The sequence below is a fragment of the Neofelis nebulosa genome, chromosome 1 (assembly GCF_028018385.1).
Source record: "Neofelis nebulosa isolate mNeoNeb1 chromosome 1, mNeoNeb1.pri, whole genome shotgun sequence".
In the NCBI taxonomy this organism is placed as follows: domain Eukaryota; kingdom Metazoa; phylum Chordata; class Mammalia; order Carnivora; family Felidae; genus Neofelis; species Neofelis nebulosa.
Window position 1 is genome coordinate 133,840,463 of NC_080782.1, and position 20,234 is coordinate 133,860,696.

General features: G+C 41.7%; 1 protein-coding gene across 2 annotated transcripts; it reads right to left on the bottom strand.

Moving 5' to 3' along the window:
• Window positions 1-851: 851 nt before the first annotated feature.
• Window positions 852-19,930, bottom strand: ISOC1 (isochorismatase domain containing 1). Of its 2 annotated transcripts, none has more exons than XM_058737141.1 (5): window positions 19,578-19,930; window positions 9,862-9,981; window positions 9,545-9,748; window positions 7,801-7,917; window positions 852-932 (listed from the first exon to the last, which is right to left on the bottom strand). In XM_058737141.1, the coding sequence occupies exons 1-5, from the start codon at window positions 19,878-19,880 to the stop codon at window positions 867-869; spliced, it is 810 nt and encodes a 269-aa protein (XP_058593124.1). In that variant the 5' UTR covers window positions 19,881-19,930; the 3' UTR covers window positions 852-866. The 2 variants fall into 2 exon arrangements, with proteins under 2 accessions (XP_058593124.1, XP_058593116.1); XM_058737133.1 differs by lacking the exon at window positions 852-932 and adding an exon at window positions 2,048-3,165 and having other exon boundaries at window positions 19,578-19,927.
• Window positions 19,931-20,234: the final 304 nt, after the last annotated feature.

Below are 20,234 nucleotides of genomic sequence, written 5' to 3' on the forward strand. Positions count from 1 at the left end.
TCCCGAATTAGTGAGAAAGCCACCTGGAGAGAACACTAGATTGAAGACTGCAGCACAAGAAAAGCTGTAAGCATGGGAGTATCCCATTAGCTCTGCTAAGTAAAGGGTGTGTTTTATAGACTGTAACATGTATCCCTTTTATTGTTTTTCCCCTCTCCTTCCAAACATCTTTATAGCATTAACCACTCATGTCCGGAAGCACAAGACGATGTGTTAAACGAAACCTGGTTCCCATTCTACTATGCCTTTAGCCATCTATGCATCTTTAGAAAAGCCATTTATCTCTAGGCCTCATTTGTAACATAAAACCATTTTAGAATTTTTTCTTAATTTTAATGTTTATTTATTTTTGACACAGACACAGAGAGACAGAGCATGAGCGGGGGAGGGGCAGAGAGAGAGGGAGACAGAATCTGAAGCAGGCTCCAGATCATGACCTGAGCTGAAGTTGGACATTCAACCGACTGAGCCACCCAGGTGCCCCAAACCATTTTAGAATTTTAGAGCTAAAATGGGCCTTTGAGATCACGATCTTTATAGTTTCAGCCAGCTCTAGTCAAATTTATCCAAACACCAACTTTTAAAAAGGGAAACTATTCCAATTAGAGAAATGTGATATTTAAATTGATATAGCAGGTTATTTACTTTCCTGGTTGGAGAAGGTTATCACTTTTATTACTTTTAATTTTAAAGTTCTGCAGATATTTTCACATTTTGATAAATGAAGCATCTTAATCCTTTTCCTAACCCCCTTACAGTTCAGTACACTGAACTATGGTTCTGCTTATGTTCTCAACTTCATTATTTACAGCAGTTAAAACAATATTGTTATCCTACAAAACTGTAGACACTTCCAAATTCAAAGGCTAATGTGTTAAAATCAGTTCAATCTTCCCAGAATAATAAGGCCGTGTGACCTTGTTTTGGATGATCTGCAAGAAAGAAGGGAGAAGCCAGATTTACAATTACTCTGAACTTCTGTTTATTGACATTCCTGAACCTTTGACATAACCTATTTCAATTTACATTTACAGAGAGGCTATGATACATCTGCTTTTGTATCGGACCAGAAATTTCCCACGGGCATCTTTTTATCCTCAGCACACAGTATGGTGATTAGAACTTAGCAGGTTCTCAAAATACATTTTTAGAATGAGTCTAGAAACTGCACAGGTCCTGCTTTCAAAGAGCTGACAATCTAGTGAGAAAGATGGATTTTAGCCCAGTGACACCCAGTTCAGGTTTCTAACCTACAGAACGATAGGAATATTAAGTTTGTGTTGTGTTAAGCCACTAAATTTGTGGTAATCTGTTATGGTAGCCATAGGAAACTAACTTGGGGATCAGGGAATTAGTTTCAGCTCTGACAAGGCTTCACTGTGGTGGTATTTCGGGAAAAACAAAGGGCCTGGGGGGGTGGGGGGGGGAACAAGAGGCGGGGAAACAGGTGTTGTTGATTAAATCCTTGCTCTGAGCAGCACTGGTGCAAAGTGGCCTTTTATGTGGAAATGCAAAATGTCAAGCCCTACCCCACACCTACTGAACCAGAGTAAGCAGTTTAACAAGATCCCCAGGTGAACTGCATTCTTGTTAAAGTTTGAAAAGCACTACGTTGAAGTTATTAAAAACTATTTTAGAATGTGCAGAAATCTTTGATTCTTCTTTTTTGAAACCCAAATTTGCTGGGGGAAAAAATACTCAACCACACCCACAACAAGACAGCTGGCTGCTGTCTGTTACAATGACAAAAGAAATATAAACAATTCAATTACTCTTAAATAATGAAAAGGCCCTTCAGTAAAATCCATTTGCCCCACCTGCAAAGGATTTTCCTTTGACAACTCCCTTTGGTTGAGAGATTTTAAATGTCAAAAGTTTTACACCTTTAAATAAATACTCGAATGCCTGGTATAGTACTCATAGAGCTATATTGTGGGGAACAAAATAATTTCATTCACATAATACATTTTCTTTAATTACTTTAATATAAAAGACAGCAATGTTCCATATTTCACATAATATAAAAAAAAGTTTTAAAACCCTCTAGTAAGTTTTTAAAGAAAATAAATTTATTGAAGAGTAGCAATGACTACAAAATTAATACTACCAAATCATTACTCAAGCCTTTGCATTAATTGTAATATTTGGAGGGTAGGAAGAGAAAATATCAAATAAGAATATGGACACTGAAAAACTCGATTTTACCCAGGCTTTAACTCTTTGCTAAATCTGGTGCATATTAGAGTATGTATTCAAGATTGCTGTAAACACATTCAGCCAAAGTCAGCTCGTCACTAATTATACAGTATTGTAAATCATTCCATTTACAAAATTAAAACAAACAACGGCCCAATGAGTCTTTCTAGGTAAAATATCCCAGTAAAAAAAAGAACATTAACAGAATTTGTGATGATGACTAGAACAAGAAAATTAGCATACTCAAGAAAGAAACATAATTATTCAATATAATTTTGTTTGGTTAGATCAATGCAACTCACTCAAGTAAGATGACTGCATTGTGAAGGAAAGGAGTAACATGATCCAAAGGCCTGTTTTTAAGTTCTCACCTAATAATCTTCTTTCAATCAACCTGTAAAGTAAAAGCACAGAATCCATACTACAACATAGATTTGAATGATACTACAAAAGTCAAACCATGATCGGCATATTTTTCTTTACAGTGCACAATTTAAGAAAACGTCACAAGAGTATTCACTTTAGAAAATAATGATCTGTGGTACAGTAAAGACAAAACAGGCACCTCCATTATAATTTTTAATAAATAAAAGCACATTAAACAAAAACAAAAAGAAAAGGAATAAAGCAGCACCTGAAGCCTTCAACACTGTAACTAAATGCTGGTACCCGAAGGGTCTAACTGCTTACGTTTTACTAAGAGGCGCAAAAGAAGAGCCAATTTTTGACTTGAACGTTTTAATTCTAGTAGAGGCAAGAGCTTGTCTGGGCTTACAGTCCTGTCACCTGATGCCGAGGAAGAGACCAGTCCTTCAAACGTCCTTATACTTTGGAAAGCAGGCCTGACTCTGGGGCGCTCGCCTTAATTAAATTCTGAATTTCCTTGAATTTTGGATGGTCTTTATCTGCCACCAGCTGTAGCAGAACAGCCTCACTGGTCGTCACTATGATCCCAGTTCGAGCAAGACGCTTAAAAGAAAAAAAAGATAAGGACAAATCAAGAACTAAGCATGACAATGAACAGTATTATTACAGAAGCAAAAGCAAGGGTAGGACACAGTTAATTAGCGTCCTCTAGTAAAGCCATGGTCCTTAGTCATACCATCAAATTCACTCATGGAGACAAACCAGAAACCCATTATGATTATTCTCTATATTAGTAAGACGGACAATAAATAAGCAGAAGAAAACACATAGCTAATATTATGATTTATATGTACCGGGAGGAAAGGAAATCAAGACTATGAATGCACAACAATGATTTTTATTTTTTCTCTATTTCCAAACATGTGACCTACAGCATGTGTGTCCTTCCTGTAAATAAGAAATGACCAGTGGTAGAACACCTTCAAGTGAGGGCACCTGTGTGGCTCAATCAGTTGGGTGTCCAACTTTGGCTCAGGGCATGATCTCATGGTTCATGAGTTCGAGGCCCACATCGGGCTCTGTGCTGACAGCTCAGAGCCTGGAGCCTGCTCCGGATTCTGTGTCTCCCTCTCTCTCTGCCCCTTTCCCACTCACGCTCCGCGCCTCTCTCTTTCTCAAAAATAGATAAATATTACCAAAAAGAAATTTAGAAAATAAAAAAAAAAAAAAGAAGACCTCCAAGCAAGGTCTAGGAATGTGCCCCTGGGATGATGATAACAGAACCACCACCACTGCCACCATCATAAACTTCAGAATTACTAAACACGAGTATAAAATTTAAGGCTGTCTAAAGTTTCACTGACAGGTCAATGAATGTCCTTGCCAAATTGCCCCAGGGGAACCATAATAAAGAACCAAGGACAGAAATCTCAAGGAGGGAAGGAAGAGGGCAAAGAAGACAAAGTCGAGAACAAGGCAAAGAGTGATCGAGAACTGAATGAGAATTCTAGAGTAGAGAGGTACTCTTAGATGTCTCTGTTATCAGAAACTACAGGGAAAAATCTGGCCAACTGCTATCCCAAGAAACATCTACTAAAAGAACCATGGAAGACAGGTGGTTAGAAATAATTCCTAGGCAGGTCAGAAGAAACGACCTAGATCAGTCACTCCTCATAAAGAAGGAGTCCCATGAAGAGCCAGGACATCCTTGCAGAGTGAAGGTTAATCCTTCAGATGACTGTAGATGCACCTGCCCAATTTTCCCACGGGCAGAGCAACCCCTTCCTTTTTAACCCCAAGGACGCAGCAGGGAGTAGGAGCCATAGCCTACTCTTCAGAAAGCAAGCTTGGACTCAACAGCCAGTGTGGAAGGGCACACAGAGCAGCTGACGAGAACTCTAAAGAAATGAACAAACAGCAGAGTTACGTAGGGAAGAGGGAGGAAAGACAGCAAGCGTGCTACACTAGTACTCTTTATGTTGAGACAAATAACCCAGGTAAGTTATCTCTGAGTTTCTTAAAGACTTCTGGAAGCTAATTTCCTCCTCGCCTTTTAGTCAACTTCTGCCTACCATACCAAAACCCTAAGAAATCTCCAGGGCTGTGTGCTAGCTTCGGAGACAAGGGCAGGGGACAAATATGAGACTGGATGCAGCGCAGCTGTGCGAATGTCTTCAGACGCAGCTCCCTCCCTCACCAGCTGGCAGCCCTGCCCAGCCTTCCTCACTGACCAAGGTTCAACCAGCAGACTTTCAAGGATTTGCTCTGAATCCCAATCACATACTTTCAGTGTCCGCAAAAGTGCTTTACACTCAAGAGTGCCAACAGAGGTCAGTCCTTGCTTATCTCTCTAGTTCCTTAGTGAGGCAAGAAGGACAGAGAACTGTTTGTTCCCAGATGGAAGGAAGAAATCAGATGACTCCTGAAGAAACCAGCTTTCCCTAGTGCTCTGCTGACCACAATCTGCTTGACCGCAGGCCAACAATCCTCAGTGACGCTGAGGCGGGTCACCGTGGCGGGAATAGGCTGGAATGCTCGAGGCACAGAAACACATATTAGTCAACTGAAACCTACACAGTGTTACTTAGCTCCAAGACGGAGATATGGCCAGTAGTGACTGGACTCAAAACTAATCAAGCCAAGAACCTGTATGAGGGAGGCATGGCTCAGCAATGTGCAAAGCTTTTAGAACAGACTCCCAGACCTTCCCATGGTGCCTGCCAGCCCCAACTGAAAGGTACCTGAGCAGAGAGAGAAAAGCACCAACTTGTCCAGACATAGGCAGGTTCGTGTACAACAATGAGGTGTGAGGACACCTACAGTACCGGTCCCAAACTCTCTTTCTTTCCTGGATTCAAAAGGGGCAGTTAAAACTGCACATCTTTAATGCACACAGATATATAACTTATTAGGCTTCTGAAATTCATCCCCTACACTTTGCAAAAACAGTCCAAAGAGGCCTCCGAAAAAGAAGTTACTCTGATCCACAAATCTCCAAATGCAAGGGCACAAAGCCATGACAGCTTCAGAGAGGGCAAAGCGCAAAACAAAGACAAAACCCAGTACATTTCCAACCAACATCAACAAACCTCCACAAGTACAAGGGTATCAAGTTCCAGAGAGGGTTTTCTTCTCTTTTATTTTGATTTACCCTACCAATTATTAGTTGAAAGAAACAATGCCTGACAGATGGCCGGTGCTCAAAATATTTTGTCGAATAACCCACATACCACAAACTCTGGCACAGAAGTTTCAGTAATAGTAATTATAAATCATCTTAGTATAATAATCTCAACAGGGAATATGGGGAGTTTCAGGAATTCCTTAGGTAGTTGTGTTCTAAAGGAACAGAGAAGGAAACTGGCCCGACTGCTATTTAGCTTTCAAAGTCACACGTTAAAAGAAAGATACTTAACATTTCTCCCAATAAATGAGGTATAAACTACAACACTTCAAATATAAAATTAAGAAAGACTAAGAGAAAATTGTGCAATGTGGCATGCCTCCTCCATCAACACCTGACCTCATTCTTTTTTAACTTTTCAACCTCCACGCTGCACCCCAAGGCAGTGCTGGGGGCTCTGTCTCTGCCAAAGCCACCCACACCAGATTCTTTCCTTCCCTCCTGAGAACTTCTCACGACTGGTCCCTTCTGGGTATTACAAGCTGATGTAATACTTCTACGTTTCAGAGAAGACTAACCTCATAGAGACGATTATAAATAATAACAATAAAAGTAAATGCAGCAGCTAACCTGTGTTTACTGTTATCAGGCACTACACTAAATGCCATCAACACATTATCTCATTTAACCCGCACCAAATCCTGCCATGTAGTGGCTATGATTATTTCCATTTCACCAGTAAGAAATCCGAGGCATATGTACTAGCTAAACTGTCCTTGGACACAGATTTACTAAATGTCACAACCTACATTCAAACCAGTATTATCATCCCTCCAGTGTTTTGACTCCTCATCACTGAGATGAGACTACTTCTGAAAGAATGAGTAAATATCCTGACTATGTTTTTAGTCTGGTGAGAAAACAGAACTGCCAACAAACTTGATAAATGCCATAATATAAAACATGTCTCAAAAACTTACTTGAATGTATGACAAAAGTCCTTGCAACTTATTATAAGGAAGTAAGATTTTTTTTTTTTTTTGGATGTTTGTAGTATTCCAAGTTCTGGACCTCGGCCCTCCTAGAGAAGGGATGGCCAACCAGGGCCTTAGAACAACTGCTGTTGCCAATTCCCCAGATGCCTCTGCATCAACCCTCTGCACTGACTTTTCTCCTCTCTTCCCTCTGACTCTTTTTCATTTGCCCTACCTCACCACCCTTGGGCACACTGTGAGCTAATGAAATGATTTAGCAATCCAACAGAGAAAGTGGTTCACAGGCCAGCTTGTGCCCCAACACTGGAGGATCTCAAAAAAAACAAAAACAAAAACAAAAAACAACAATTTCTATTTCCCGTTCTCAACAGAAATAATCAGTTAAAAAACTTGCCAACTCAATCCACATGGACATTACTCTAAAATTATTACAGAATTAGAATTAAACAAGAGAGAGAAAGAGAACAATCCACAATGTGGAGTGAATGTTTCAAACAATTATGTGGTAGTTTGCTTCTCAACAGGAAGAGAAAATGCTTACAGAAGACGACTGTTAAGCAACCTTGACAAAACATCACTGATTCCCTGACTATGATCCAACCTGACACGCTGGTGCAGACAGCCAAGAAACAATGTGCCTGAGTGGTGTCCACAGGCAGTGACATACCTCCTAGTCCCAGAGATTCACATGTGAGGAAGCTTAATATAAGCAGAGTCAGTCTTAGGCCCACCACACCCTAGTTTGGGGCTACATCTTGGCTGAGTTAAACCAAGGTGGGCTATTTTTGATTTGCAAATCTCTAAATGGTTCAGACTAAGCTTTCTGGAATACCTCTTAGAAGTTCAAACATCAAACCAAAACAAAGTCCAATGAAAGATGTGCAAGAGCTTTTGGTATCACTAGAACCCCAGACCTCAGGAGACAGAAGATCTAAAACAATATGGTGGCAAGACCTCAAAAGTTGGTCAGCACACGACTCTGGAAGTCAGTGAGTCCGCTATGGTCAGAGTACAACTCAAACTGAAGAGGTAAATGCTTCATTGCTGTGAAGTACTCATTATTCTTCAAATTAATTTGGAAAATTTGACCAATCATTTGTTTGAAACCAGGACAAGTACCTCAAGAGCAAACATCCGGTCCATCATGCTTCTCGATGAGGTGGCATCAGCAACGATATGAACCTCAATACCTCGGCCAACTAGTTCCAGAGCTGTTTGCTGGATGCACACATGAGTCTAGTAGGAAAGTAAAAAATCATACGTAAAAACGCAGTAAAGCATTGTACAAATGTGTGACACCATGATAAAGCAGAAAGAATACTACAGCTCTCACGACCTTGTCCTACACCTAGATTTGCCTCTAACTTGCTAGGTGCTCTTGAAAATAAACAGCATCTCAGGCTTTGGTTTCTTCATTGTAAAGTCAGGAATTGGATTACATCAGGTTTTTTTCACCCTAGGAACTTGAACATATTCTTAGAGCTCTGTGAGAATTTTTTTTTTTGTTGAAGATTTTCATCTGTCATCTGAATGACCTTCATACGACTGACTACTACCACTCGGTTTTGATGCCACTTGCAGTCGGGTTTATTTCTGAACTCACACTGAGTGCCTAACACAAAGAATGAGTCAGCAGTCCTGCATATTGAGAAACAAGTAGAAAAACTAAGTTGTTACTGGGTACCCAGTAGTAAAGGTAGGCCAAGTTAAAAATAACAAGTGATAAAGGCAAAAAATATCCAGTATACAGCACAAGCAGATGTACTCTATAGATTCCATTTTTGTAAGTACTAACTTGTAACAATTCATTAGCAGAGAATACAGAGTAAAAACATGTCCCAACAATAACTGGGTTATATAAGCAATGAAAGCACATTTCAGTAATACCAGGATGCCAACCTTATGTGCACATGACAAGTGAGCTTTGGAGAATTATCAACTGACATTTCATTAAAATTAGCACTGGAGGACTGTTCAAAGATGATTTTGATTAGGCATGAGGTAGAACAATGATGAATGAGCAAAAAAAGTGCAGAAGTCAGCAACAGTATTTGGCATGACATTAATACAAACAAGCTTACCCTACATTGTCATTATCGAAGTCAAAATACAGAAATATGTAAAGTATATCTAAACCCTAGGCTACATCTTAAAGCCTACTGTATAAATCCTACCATCAATACATCACAGGTGTATTAAAGTAACACTATTTGGGCTGCATTGTTTTTACAGTTTTCATAACTTTTAAATTTAATTCAATAGTTGTTTAAATGCTATGAATAAATACATGTATTCCATTCATAGATATCCAAAAAAAGACCAAAAAATCATTTTAATCAGCATTAAGAATCTATGGGTTTTCTGTTCCTTTAAAAAGGTATATAAGCGATCAAGCGTGAAGGACAATGAAATACATGATTTCTATGGTTTTTCTACAGCAAAAACATGACCAACATGAAATCCTACAACACATAAATAAAAATAACGCCTTTAATAAAAACATGCTCCAAAAGTAGTTAAAAGGAAAGGCGCAACAATCAATCAACCCACATTCAAATTCAATTCCATCCCATAACCAGCAGTATGACCCTAGGCAAGTGGTACAACATCTGTATTTTCGTTTCCTCATCTACATAACAGGGGGAGATGAAAAGTACTTAATTGGCTCAGAAACTCACTGGGGAGTGTTTAATGAATCAACAGATGCAGATCACTGCCTTGCACACAGTCAACACTTAATAAAGGGTGGCTATTTTTCATCATTACTACCGCCTACCACCTAGTCTATCTACAAAATGGCACTGTGGACATATCAAGATTTTACAAATGACATTGTACCCAAAACATAACAACAGGTACTTACTTCTACTCCAAATAACACAACACTCCTGACTCCAGGAATCTCTGCTAACGCTGCTTCTACTTCTGGCAATACCATTGAAAACTTGGTCTTCGGAAGTACCAATTTGACACCTGTTAAATCAATTTCTTGAACAGTGCTTCCAAGACCTTTAGGATACTGTTCTGTTACAATAACTGGAATTCCTAACATCCGGGCCCCTTGTAACTGGAAAAAACAAACAAACAAACAAACAAAGACAATTAGTAATATACAATTTGCATATATATAAATGTATATCATGCTTCTGCAAACTGGAAAAAATAAACAAACAAACATACCAATCTTTGTCCCACACTAATTATATCCCCAAAATATTTGATGGCTGGTCTGAATCGTTCCTGCATATCACAGCAGAAAAACACAGTGCTTGAAGGTGTAAGATTTCCCAGGGTGGTGAGCTGAGAAAAAAAGAAAAAAGAATGATTTAGCACTCGTTATACAACGACATTTATTTTCAGTGGAGGTCAATGAAGGAGAAAAGTGTTCCTACTGTTTGACCCAGTAAGTCAATTTCTACCACTATCATCTAAAAGAAATGATTCGAATTACAAAAAAAACAAACAAAAAAAAATTATCCAAAGATGTTCCCTGAATTGCTTTCAATAGTGAAAATTAGAAATAAACCAAGGACCAACAATACAGAAATGACTACACAAATTTTAACACATTCACATGATAAAACATTTTTTAGAGAACCAAAATAACATATGCAAATAAGTTTTCAAAAAATTTGAGCCATCTACAAAGAAATGCTCATAATCTAATGTTAATTTTAAAAAGAGAGCACAGTTCAATAGTATTTCAATAATGTAAAAATACAAATAGAAGATACAAGCAAATACAGGAGACTCTTATCAAGAAGAAGAAGCAAATATATGAGTATTAACAAGTAGATACCACTTTTATCTTTAGTGGTATGACTGTTCGAGTGACTTTGTACTTTATTATCTATGTGCTGGTCTGAGGCACTCTGGCATCAACCTTCCTTTGGTGTGAACTCTACAGACATGCAACACCAAGGTCATGGCAGAACGGGTGTGCCATCTGTAATTCGAACATGAGATACAGGGTTTTCCTACTTTGCCAATAGAGTCTGATTAAAATAAATATTCAGTCATCTTAAATTATACATTCTACCATTAACTGTTTTAAAGGGAGTTAGCAATGTTTTTTTCTTTATGGTTTTCTTATATTCTCCAAATGCTATTTAAAAACCCTTCCCGATAATATTTAAAAATACACACTGGGGTGCCTGAGTGGCTCAAGCATCTGACTCTTGATTTGAGCTCAGGTCATGATCTCACAGTGGCGAGATCGTGCCCCACATTGGGCTCAGCACTGGGGCATGGAGCCCACTTAAGATTCTCTCTTTCACCCTCTCCCTCTGCCCCTCCTCCACTCTCTCTCACACGCACTAAATAAGTAAAATAAAAAATAAAAATGTGCACTGCTTTTGTAATTGGAAAAAAACGTTATGATAGTAAACAACTTAAATTTGATGCTGGCAATGCTTACAAGTATGAAAAGTAACAATGAAAATAATCTGTAGCAGAGACTAGGAAACATATATCTAAAAAAACAGAAATCCACTGGGCAATCCACTGGGTGGCTCAGTCAGTTAAGTGTTTGACTCACGATCTCTTCTTTTCAGCTCACGTCATGATCTCACTGTTCATGAGCTCGAGTCCCACGATGGGCTCAGCGCTGACAGTGAGGAGCCTGGTTGGGATTCTCTGCCTCCCCTCTCTCTCTGCCCCAAAAATATATAAAAAAAACTTAAAAAAAAAAAAAAAAAAAAAAAAGAACTCCAGGCTTGCTGCTGTCATCAACACACGAAATATCAAGATGCTGTTCTCAGGAATAATTTCTTAGAGTCCAAAAAAGAAGTGCAATAAAATGATGCCAAACACATCACCACCGTTAAACAAACAGACATAAAGGTGACACTTGCTTTCTTAAAAAGATTCATCACCATCAGGAAATTAATGAATTAAGGTTAAAAGCAGGCATTAGATCACCAAGCTTTACGTTAATTACTATAGTTGGGCTACAACTTGGGCCCAAGATGGATTTACCAAAAAGTAAAAACCACTGTTGAATATAAGAATTTTTTTTTTTTTTTTAATTTTTTTTTTCAACGTTTTTTATTTATTTTTGGGACAGAGAGAGACAGAGCATGAACGGGGGAGGGGCAGAGAGAGAGGGAGACACAGAATCGGAAACAGGCTCCAGGCTCCGAGCCATCAGCCCAGAGCCTGACGCGGGGCTCGAACTCACGGACCGCGAGATCATGACCTGGCTGAAGTCGGACGCTTAACCGACTGCGCCACCCAGGCGCCCCTGAATATAAGAATTTAATGTCACTCATAGATTCTTCAAGCCCCATGCTTCTTTCCTTCCTACCTTCTCTAATTTCAGAGAGCATATATATAAAGGAAGCAGCCCGGTCCTGAATGAACCCATACTCTTCCTCTTACTAGCCACCTCCTAAGCCTCCCCTCTAGCTACCCTGTTTTGCCCTAAAACCACCCATAGATAATAGCTGTTAATAATTTTCTAAAGAAACCCACGTCCCAATCACATGGTGGTGGCTTCCCCACCAGCCTGGCCCTAGACCTTGCCTTAGTGTCAGTGCCCAGGGCAACTTCTCAGGAAACAACTGCTACAGGAATTAAATGAATCATTAAAAGGAATCTTTTATCCTGAGTGGTATGACTGTTCTAGTAACTTTGTACTTTATTATCTATGTGCTGGTCTGAGGCACTCTGGCATCAACCTTCCTTTGGTGTGAACTCTACAGACATGCAACACCAAGGTCATGGCAGAACGGGTGTGCCATCTGTATTCGAACATGAGATACAGGGTTTTCCTACTTTGCCAATAGAGTCTGATTAAAATAAATATTCAGTCATCTTAAATTATACATTCTATCTTTAACAGTTTGCTTACTTCAATTTTAATGCAGGTGTCATGCCTCCATTTTGGTCCTTTTCCAAAGCAGTATGATGTATACAGAGGTACTCAGGACACAATTTTAAAAACCAATCACTATATATGAATATGTACTTTAAATTCTCAGTAAAAATTAAATTTTGGCTAAAAGGGCTCAAAATCCAAGTGGGTCCCTAGTCATCCACAATGTGTTTAGGGCACACTACAAAATGCAGCTGACCCACAATTGGTCTGCTTCAGATTACAGCAATGCTACTCAGCCATTCTCGCCACTCCACGGCTATGAGAGCAGGAAGCAGGCAAAGTAAACGGGGAAAGGCTTACGTGTGCTGGACGGACACGCACTATCATCCTTACAGCTCATACCTGCTGTATCTTCAGCTCACGGATCTCATCTCAGATAATGGACAAACTCTGTATACATTCCTAACACGGTTAGTTGTGCGGACTCTAAATTCACAAAAGGTTATAAACGGCAAACCAGAAAGGAAACTGCTGGAGACAGGCAAACTGGTATCAGCAAGAAATGATAGATGACAGAGAAAAGATTCAAAATACAATAAAAGCAGATCACAATTCAACTAGTTCCACACTCTAGCCTTCTAGTGGAGGAGTAACAGTATGTACATAACGTATAAACTGGGACAAGATCATTTTAGAGCACGCTCAACTCAGAGAATGTTAAATTATGTAATACCCCAGGACCACAATACTAAAATGGTCAAAATACTCAATACTGGGATATTGAAAGGAATAAAACCTTCCCTACCCAGAAATCCTAAATATTGAGAGTTGTGGTCTCCTGGGGTTTCTGTTACCTGGTGCTTCCCTCTATCTCCTTTCAGACTGTGAGGTATCCTGTTCCAGGCAAGGAACCACATCAGATATATGTCATAGTCGTCAAAGACTGGGGACGTAAGAAAATGCAGCCATAAAATCCTCACCACCTTGCAAAACCCTTCTAGTATAGGAACTTACCTGCAGGCCTTCAGCAAACACAGAGAGAAACCACAGAGATAAGGGCAAGGCACATTACTATGCAGCGATGATTTGATTATAACTTAGTTAATGAAAAATGCCCGGATAGCCTTCTCCAAGCAAGTCAGACTTTAACTCCTGACACCCCCTAGGACATGGTCTGCACCAAGTAACTTGCTTCCTCAAAGTAGAATATAGAGGGAGTATGGTGACTTTGTAGTGGAAAAACCTGGTAGACATTGCCTCAGCCAGGTGATCAAAACTGAGATAATCTGTGAGGTCACATTGATAGTACATAAGATAAAATGTGATGACAACAACCTTCATGATCTGGCTCTCAAAATCCCAAAACCCCATGTTTAGCATTAGAAAAACATCAGATAAACCAAAACTGAGGTACATTCTACCAAAATATCTGACCAGTATGCCTCAAAATTGTCAATGACATCAAAAACAGTACAAGTCTGAAAAACTTTCAAAGCCCAGGGGGACCTCGGAAGACATGACCACTAAGTAATTAGAATCCAGGAATGGATCGTGGAAGAGAATTTGCAGGCTAGCAAATTAAAAGTGGTCTTGACCAAATGCCATCCCAAGCAAAATACAACTACAGATCGATGCATATTCAGGAATCATGAAAAACTCACATATAAAAATATATGGATGTATACATACACACCTTCATATATCTATATATCTACAAACAACCCTGTATATACACATACAGGTAATACACATTCCAATAAATATTTAAATACAAAAAATTGATTGGAGCCAGTAGCTTCCCCAACAAAAAAGTGTTCCAATATAAACTGGTGACCACTTTCTTAAGAACTGTCATAGCTGTTATTTGACCTTAGATTTCAAAGACAAAAAACTTTTCATCCCCAAGTACATTATAACCATTAACATGACACTATTTTCCCCTCTTCTAGTGAAAATGTGTTCTGACATTTTCTCACAATGGCTGTACATCTGCAAGGAACCTGTACCTCCCATGCTGAGTGCCTCAGGTTACTCAGGGCAGACACATACGGGGAGGCTGGCCTTGCTCAGGGATGCTCTGTGTACCAGTTCTGTTCTTCCGTAAAAGTAATACATGGTGTTATATGTTAAATTGCGTCCCTCAAAATCCATATGGTGAATTCGTAACCCCCAGTACCTCAAAGAGTGACTTTATTTGGAAAGAGAATCACTGAAAATCTAGTCAAGATGAGGTCATAACGGAGAAGGGTGAGTGCCTAATCCAACACGACCAGTCTCCTTATAAAAAGGGGAAATTTGGACGGAGAAGGCCTTGTGAAATTGAAGGCAGAGATTAAGGCAATGGGTCTATAAGCCAAGCAATGCTAAAGACTGCCAGCAAACCACCAAGAGCCAGGAAAGAAACATGGAACAGATTCTCCCTCACAGCCCTCAAAAGGAGTCAGCCCTGATCACTAGCCTCCAGGACTGTGCAGAAACAGATTTCTGTCGTATAAGCCACTCAGTTTGTGACACTTTGTTACAGCAGCCTTCCAGGGCGAACTACTACAGTGTGTAAACTGTGTACCTTTAGGAATGATTAAAGTTTGGAATTGTAGTGGCGCCTGGGTGGCTCAGTCAGTTGAGCATCTGACTCTTGATTTCGCCTCAGGTCATGATCCCACGGTCGTGGGATTGAGCTCCACCTTAGGCTCTTTGCTGAGCAAGGAGCCTGCTTGAGACTCTATTCTCTCTCTCTGCCTCTCTCACCTGTTCTCTCAAAAAAAAAAAAAAAAAAAAAAAAAGTTTGGAATTGTAAATATGATGTGTTCAAAATTGTAGGAGTCTATTACAGTCACAAGATAGGCATGAATGATGTGCTTGGGAGAGAGTCCAAAGGGGTACAGGGTATCATTATTTCACTGAGAAGTGTTTCCAAGCAAATGTGATTACCACAGTAACAGTAAGGCCTTGCTCGAGGACTGACTCCCTGAAAACAGATTTCAGCGATGTGATCCCCCTGGGGTTACAAGGTTCCCTACACCACAGAGCTGTGGGCGTTGGAATCTGAGACCATATCTCAATTTCACTGAACTCAATTACGTGAAATGGGACAAATCATTAACATTTTCAAACAGCAGTTTCTTAATAAAGCAACCAAACAGCATTTCCCTCAGAGGGCTACGTCAAGGATCCAATGAGCTGCATGTAATCAATCAAAAAATGCATAGTTTCCACTCTGAAACACAGAGTGTCATGAACACACATATTTACAGGTAGTCTCCGGGGCGGGGGGGGGGGGGGAGGGGGGGATATACAATGCTTTGGGCAGTAATCCAAAGCGTTAAATGTTAACTTTTTTGAACGTGACACACACAACCCCACTGAACCAATGGAGTAGAGGCAAACCACACCCTCAAGATGCAGCTGTTTCCCCTCAGCGCCCTGACACTGGTCACCTCCCAGAGATCTGTCAGGCCTGCTTCTCCACTGTTTCTCATCATTATCATTTTCCTGCTCCTCCTACATGCTCCCACGGTCAAGGTTTCGTTATCAAACATCACCACCTTCAAACCAGCAAGCCCAAGGGGGTACAGCTTCTTTTCCCTCTTCTTTCCAAACCCTGCCTTCTCTCCCTTCCCACCACAAACCCTGGGGTCTCTTCTAGCTAAAAATGTCCATGCCCCCTGTTAAAAACAGTAACAGTAGCAACAAACCTCCAAGAAAGCGAAAGCTGGAGTCAAATCCCCTCCCAATTAACCATCTCAGGAAAGGTCAAAATAACCTTCCCAGGGAAGCCCTTATCTTCTGCCCCCACAAAGCTGCCAGAGCCTTCCCTCATATGTACGGAGGCAAAATGGCGTCACTGGCATCCTCCCTAAAATGTCCATTTCTTCCTCCCTTCTGTTTGGGCTCTGCTTTCCCTGGTGACAAGCTGGAAAATAAAGTGGTGGTTATATGGTATCAAATTTACAGGTATTTCCAGGGTTGAATGTTTCAATTAGTTAAAAATTGGGAAACACCTTTCGAAAAATTAAAAACTGGAAGTTATAAAAATGACCTAAATTCCCACCGTATAATCCTTTCATTTACATTTCTTCTTCTGTGTCTCAAAATTCCTCAGACTTCAAGCATTCCGACAAAGCAGAAGACACATAAACCATGCTTGAAACATGAGCAGTCTGCAGCTACCTGAGCTGTCAACGGACACTCGGTCATTTTGACAGAGTGTTTCAGAGAAGACACGCAAAGGTCCAACACTGGCAACGGCAGTCTCAAAGATCAGTCCCCACAGAATTGCTTAACCAACCAGGGCGCAGACAGTATGGCACAAGCGACCACTGTGTTTTACAAGGTCAGTAGCAGTAGCAGTCAGAACAAGCATGAAAGCAAAGTCACAACCCTATGTAAATTGAGAATAAATTCTAGAATATACAGTATGTGAGCCAGGGCCCTCGAGGCTCTAAGGTCTATGTTCAGGAAGAAAAAATAACAAGTTACATTATTTAAGCAGTACATTTGGCCAAATTTATGCTCTCTATCCCTGCTTCTGGGAGAAGGGGCCTGCCATGCCCAGTAGCAGCACCTCAGTGATGGGCCATCTTGAGCCTTCCTAAGCGACAGGCATCGATAACAAAGAGCAATGAACACCAGCAAAACAAATGATATTACAAGCTCAAGTTTGTGGCCGGTTTCTATTCAGCGTGATGCTTTCATTAAGCACAAAAAGAAAAGATGAATGCTATAGGCAGCTAAAAGGAAGGCCCTTCCCAGCTCTGCCAGTTCCACCATCACCTTGGAGTCTTGGGCAATTTCCCATCTGTTCTGCTCTTTTGCAAAGTGAGAGTTACAGTATCAGGTAAGGAACAAGAACTGGGTCTTATCCATGTTTGCTTTCATTGTGCCAGGCACTTAACGCTGCCACTCAAATGTTGGTGTCATGAACTCTATGGTCTCATTTAGCTACAAAATGTCCATGTCTTTAGATTCCTAAAACCTAAAGGTTCCTAAAACCAGCTAGGTTCCAAAACCATGTAATAAAGCGTTCATGAAAAGAAATAGCTTCCCCTTCACTTCTCTAAGTATACTCAGACATAAATACACAAAAACAGGCTTCAGAATAGGTTTATGGATATATATGAGGTGTGTGTCCTTCCACATTATTTTTAGGCTAAGGGAGGCACCCAGCGGAACAAGTCAAAGTATGATGAGTACTAAAATGAGATAATATAAAAGAAAAATATTTTTTACAACTTTGAAATATATGAAGTATTATATAACAGAGGCTTAGGAATTCTTGGACTATTTAGTGAAGTATAAATAACATTTTTAACAAGATGGAACAGAATACTGCTATTATTATAATTTTTATTTTAAACATCATCACCAAAAAAATTGTTATCTTCTGTACCAAGCAAAATACTTCAAAAGCCAAAAGTGACCTAAATTATATAATGCCTTTTGAGAATGTATAGGATGTTTCTGGTATACACATGTTTAATTAAAAAGAGTTGGCATACCTGGGCATTGAATTTTTCAAAATAAAAAATCTTATCTTGGGCAGGCGGGTGGGGGGGAAGACTTACAGATGTGGGGTGGGCAGTCCCTGATTCAGCATAACATCTGATCAGGGAAATGCCCACCCTCCCTCCCAACCACTACAGGAAATGCATCACAAAGAAGTCTGCATCCTCAGGATAGCTCCATATCTCCTCAGTTAGCATGTGGATTCTGGCCTTTATTAATGGATTTGTCAAAGGGGCATCCAACTTCTTGGGTATTTTGGCAGCAATTATCTAAATACACTGACAAAGAAGGTTGCAAAGAGGTGTCAGCCACGAAAACTCTTGAAGACATAAAAATGGGGGTGTAGTAAACACCTACAAACCACAATTCCCAGCATGGACACCAGGGCAAATTCTGGGGGATCAGAGATATCCCTTTAGGATCTCCAGGAATAGACAATGGAATCTCACTGCCTTTGTCCTGTGAACCTAAGAAATTTATCCAAGTAAAAAGTACCTGCTTTGGAAGCTTCTGGCATGGGTGCTGGAGTGACAGGAAACAAGACCAATTCTGCAGCCGAATACAGCTGGAAAAAACGAATCTAAAGAATAATCTTAAGAATATGACATTTGAATATTAAAATGCCTTCTAAGCCTGAATCCCACATTTCAGTTTGGTCTTCGGAAGAAATAGCTTATCAGTTTCTCAACTAAAGAAAAAAAAATGTGGACAGTGTAGTATTTAAAATATACCTTACGTTCTTTCTTTTCAAAAATATAAATCCTCCAGTTAATCTTCTGAGAGTAAAAAGGACAGGAGACAAACCCGCACAGTATTACGGCACAGCTTCAAAAAAAAAAAAAATTTAAAGCTATAAAATAATCCTCAGGTGCATCAACTTTCTCAAGCCAGAAAATCGTGGTCTAGGAAAAGTTGGGTAATTAACAAGGTATTACAGTCCTAGAGTCAAATGACTTTTTCAACGTAGGCGACGCATATATAATCAACAGATTCAATAGCCGGATACTAGGAAAAGGCTACGCAAAGGGTTATTTCACTTAAGGTTAGGGGAAGCTTAAACTCAAGAAACTGAAAGCTGGGGAGAGGAGGGGGAAAGGTCTAACTCCTGAAGTTTGTGTTTCCGCAAGTGGTAAACACAACTCCGGGTAACCCTAAGGCCAATACTCCGCATCAACTCTTTACCCCATTCGGCATGAGCCCAAAATAAAATCACAGCTAGTACCGCACAGCCCTTAGGTTACGCAGGCGGCTGGACGTGCTCCAGGCACACAAAGCTGATGCGGGAGATCGAGGACCACACACGTGGGGGCGTTAGCTCGCGCCGCGACCCGCTGGGAGGCCCCCGCCCCCGCCTCGGGGGCGGACAGCTGCTGACCGTCACCTTCCTACTGGCCCATTCTCTGGGCCGTCCCCGAGGACTGCGATCGCCCCACCGCCCTTCCAAGCCGGCGAGGCGCGCAGGGCCCGGCGCCAGGGCGGCGCGGGGCACCTGAGGAGCGCGGCGGGGGCGGAGACAGAGACGCACGGGGACCTGGAGCAGCGGCTGGGCGCGCGGCCCTCCGGCGGGACCCACCTGGATCTGCAGGGGCACGAGGCGCACCTTGCAGCGCTCGCTCACCGCGAAGCCCTTGGGCAGGTCCACGTACTGGCCCCACTCTTCCGCGAAGAGCTGCACTACGAATTTGCGGTGCATGTCGATCTGGTCGCCGTACAGGCTGAGGAACTTCTGGATGAGCAGCTCGTAGCCCGCGCCGTGCGGCACGGACGAGGGCCGCGCGAAGACCGAGAAGCAGAAGAGCACGGGGACCGTGCCCGACGGCGCCCCCGCGCCGCCGCTGTTGGGGAGCGCCGGGACAGCCAGCTCTGCCGCCGCCATGTTCCCCCGAGCGTCTGCCAGCTCCGAGGCCAGCGAGGCGCAGACAGGGCTGGCCGCCGGGGCCCCGCCTCCCCGCGCCGCCCGCTTGCTCTGGAAGGCGAAGGGGCGGGCCCTGGCGGCCGCGGCTCGCGCGCCCTCCTCCGCCCCTCAGGGGGCGGACCGCGACTGAGGGCTGGGCGGTGGGGCCTGGGTGAAGGCGCTAGGTAGCGCCTGCGCCCGCTGCCGGGACCGCCCCCTCCAACCCGGACTTGTCTGGGCTGCCCGGCTGCCGGGCTGCGGGTCTAGTGCGCGGAGGAGGTTTGTGGCCCCCCTACTGCCCTCGCGCCCCGCCCACGTTCCAAAGAGCGCAGTTCA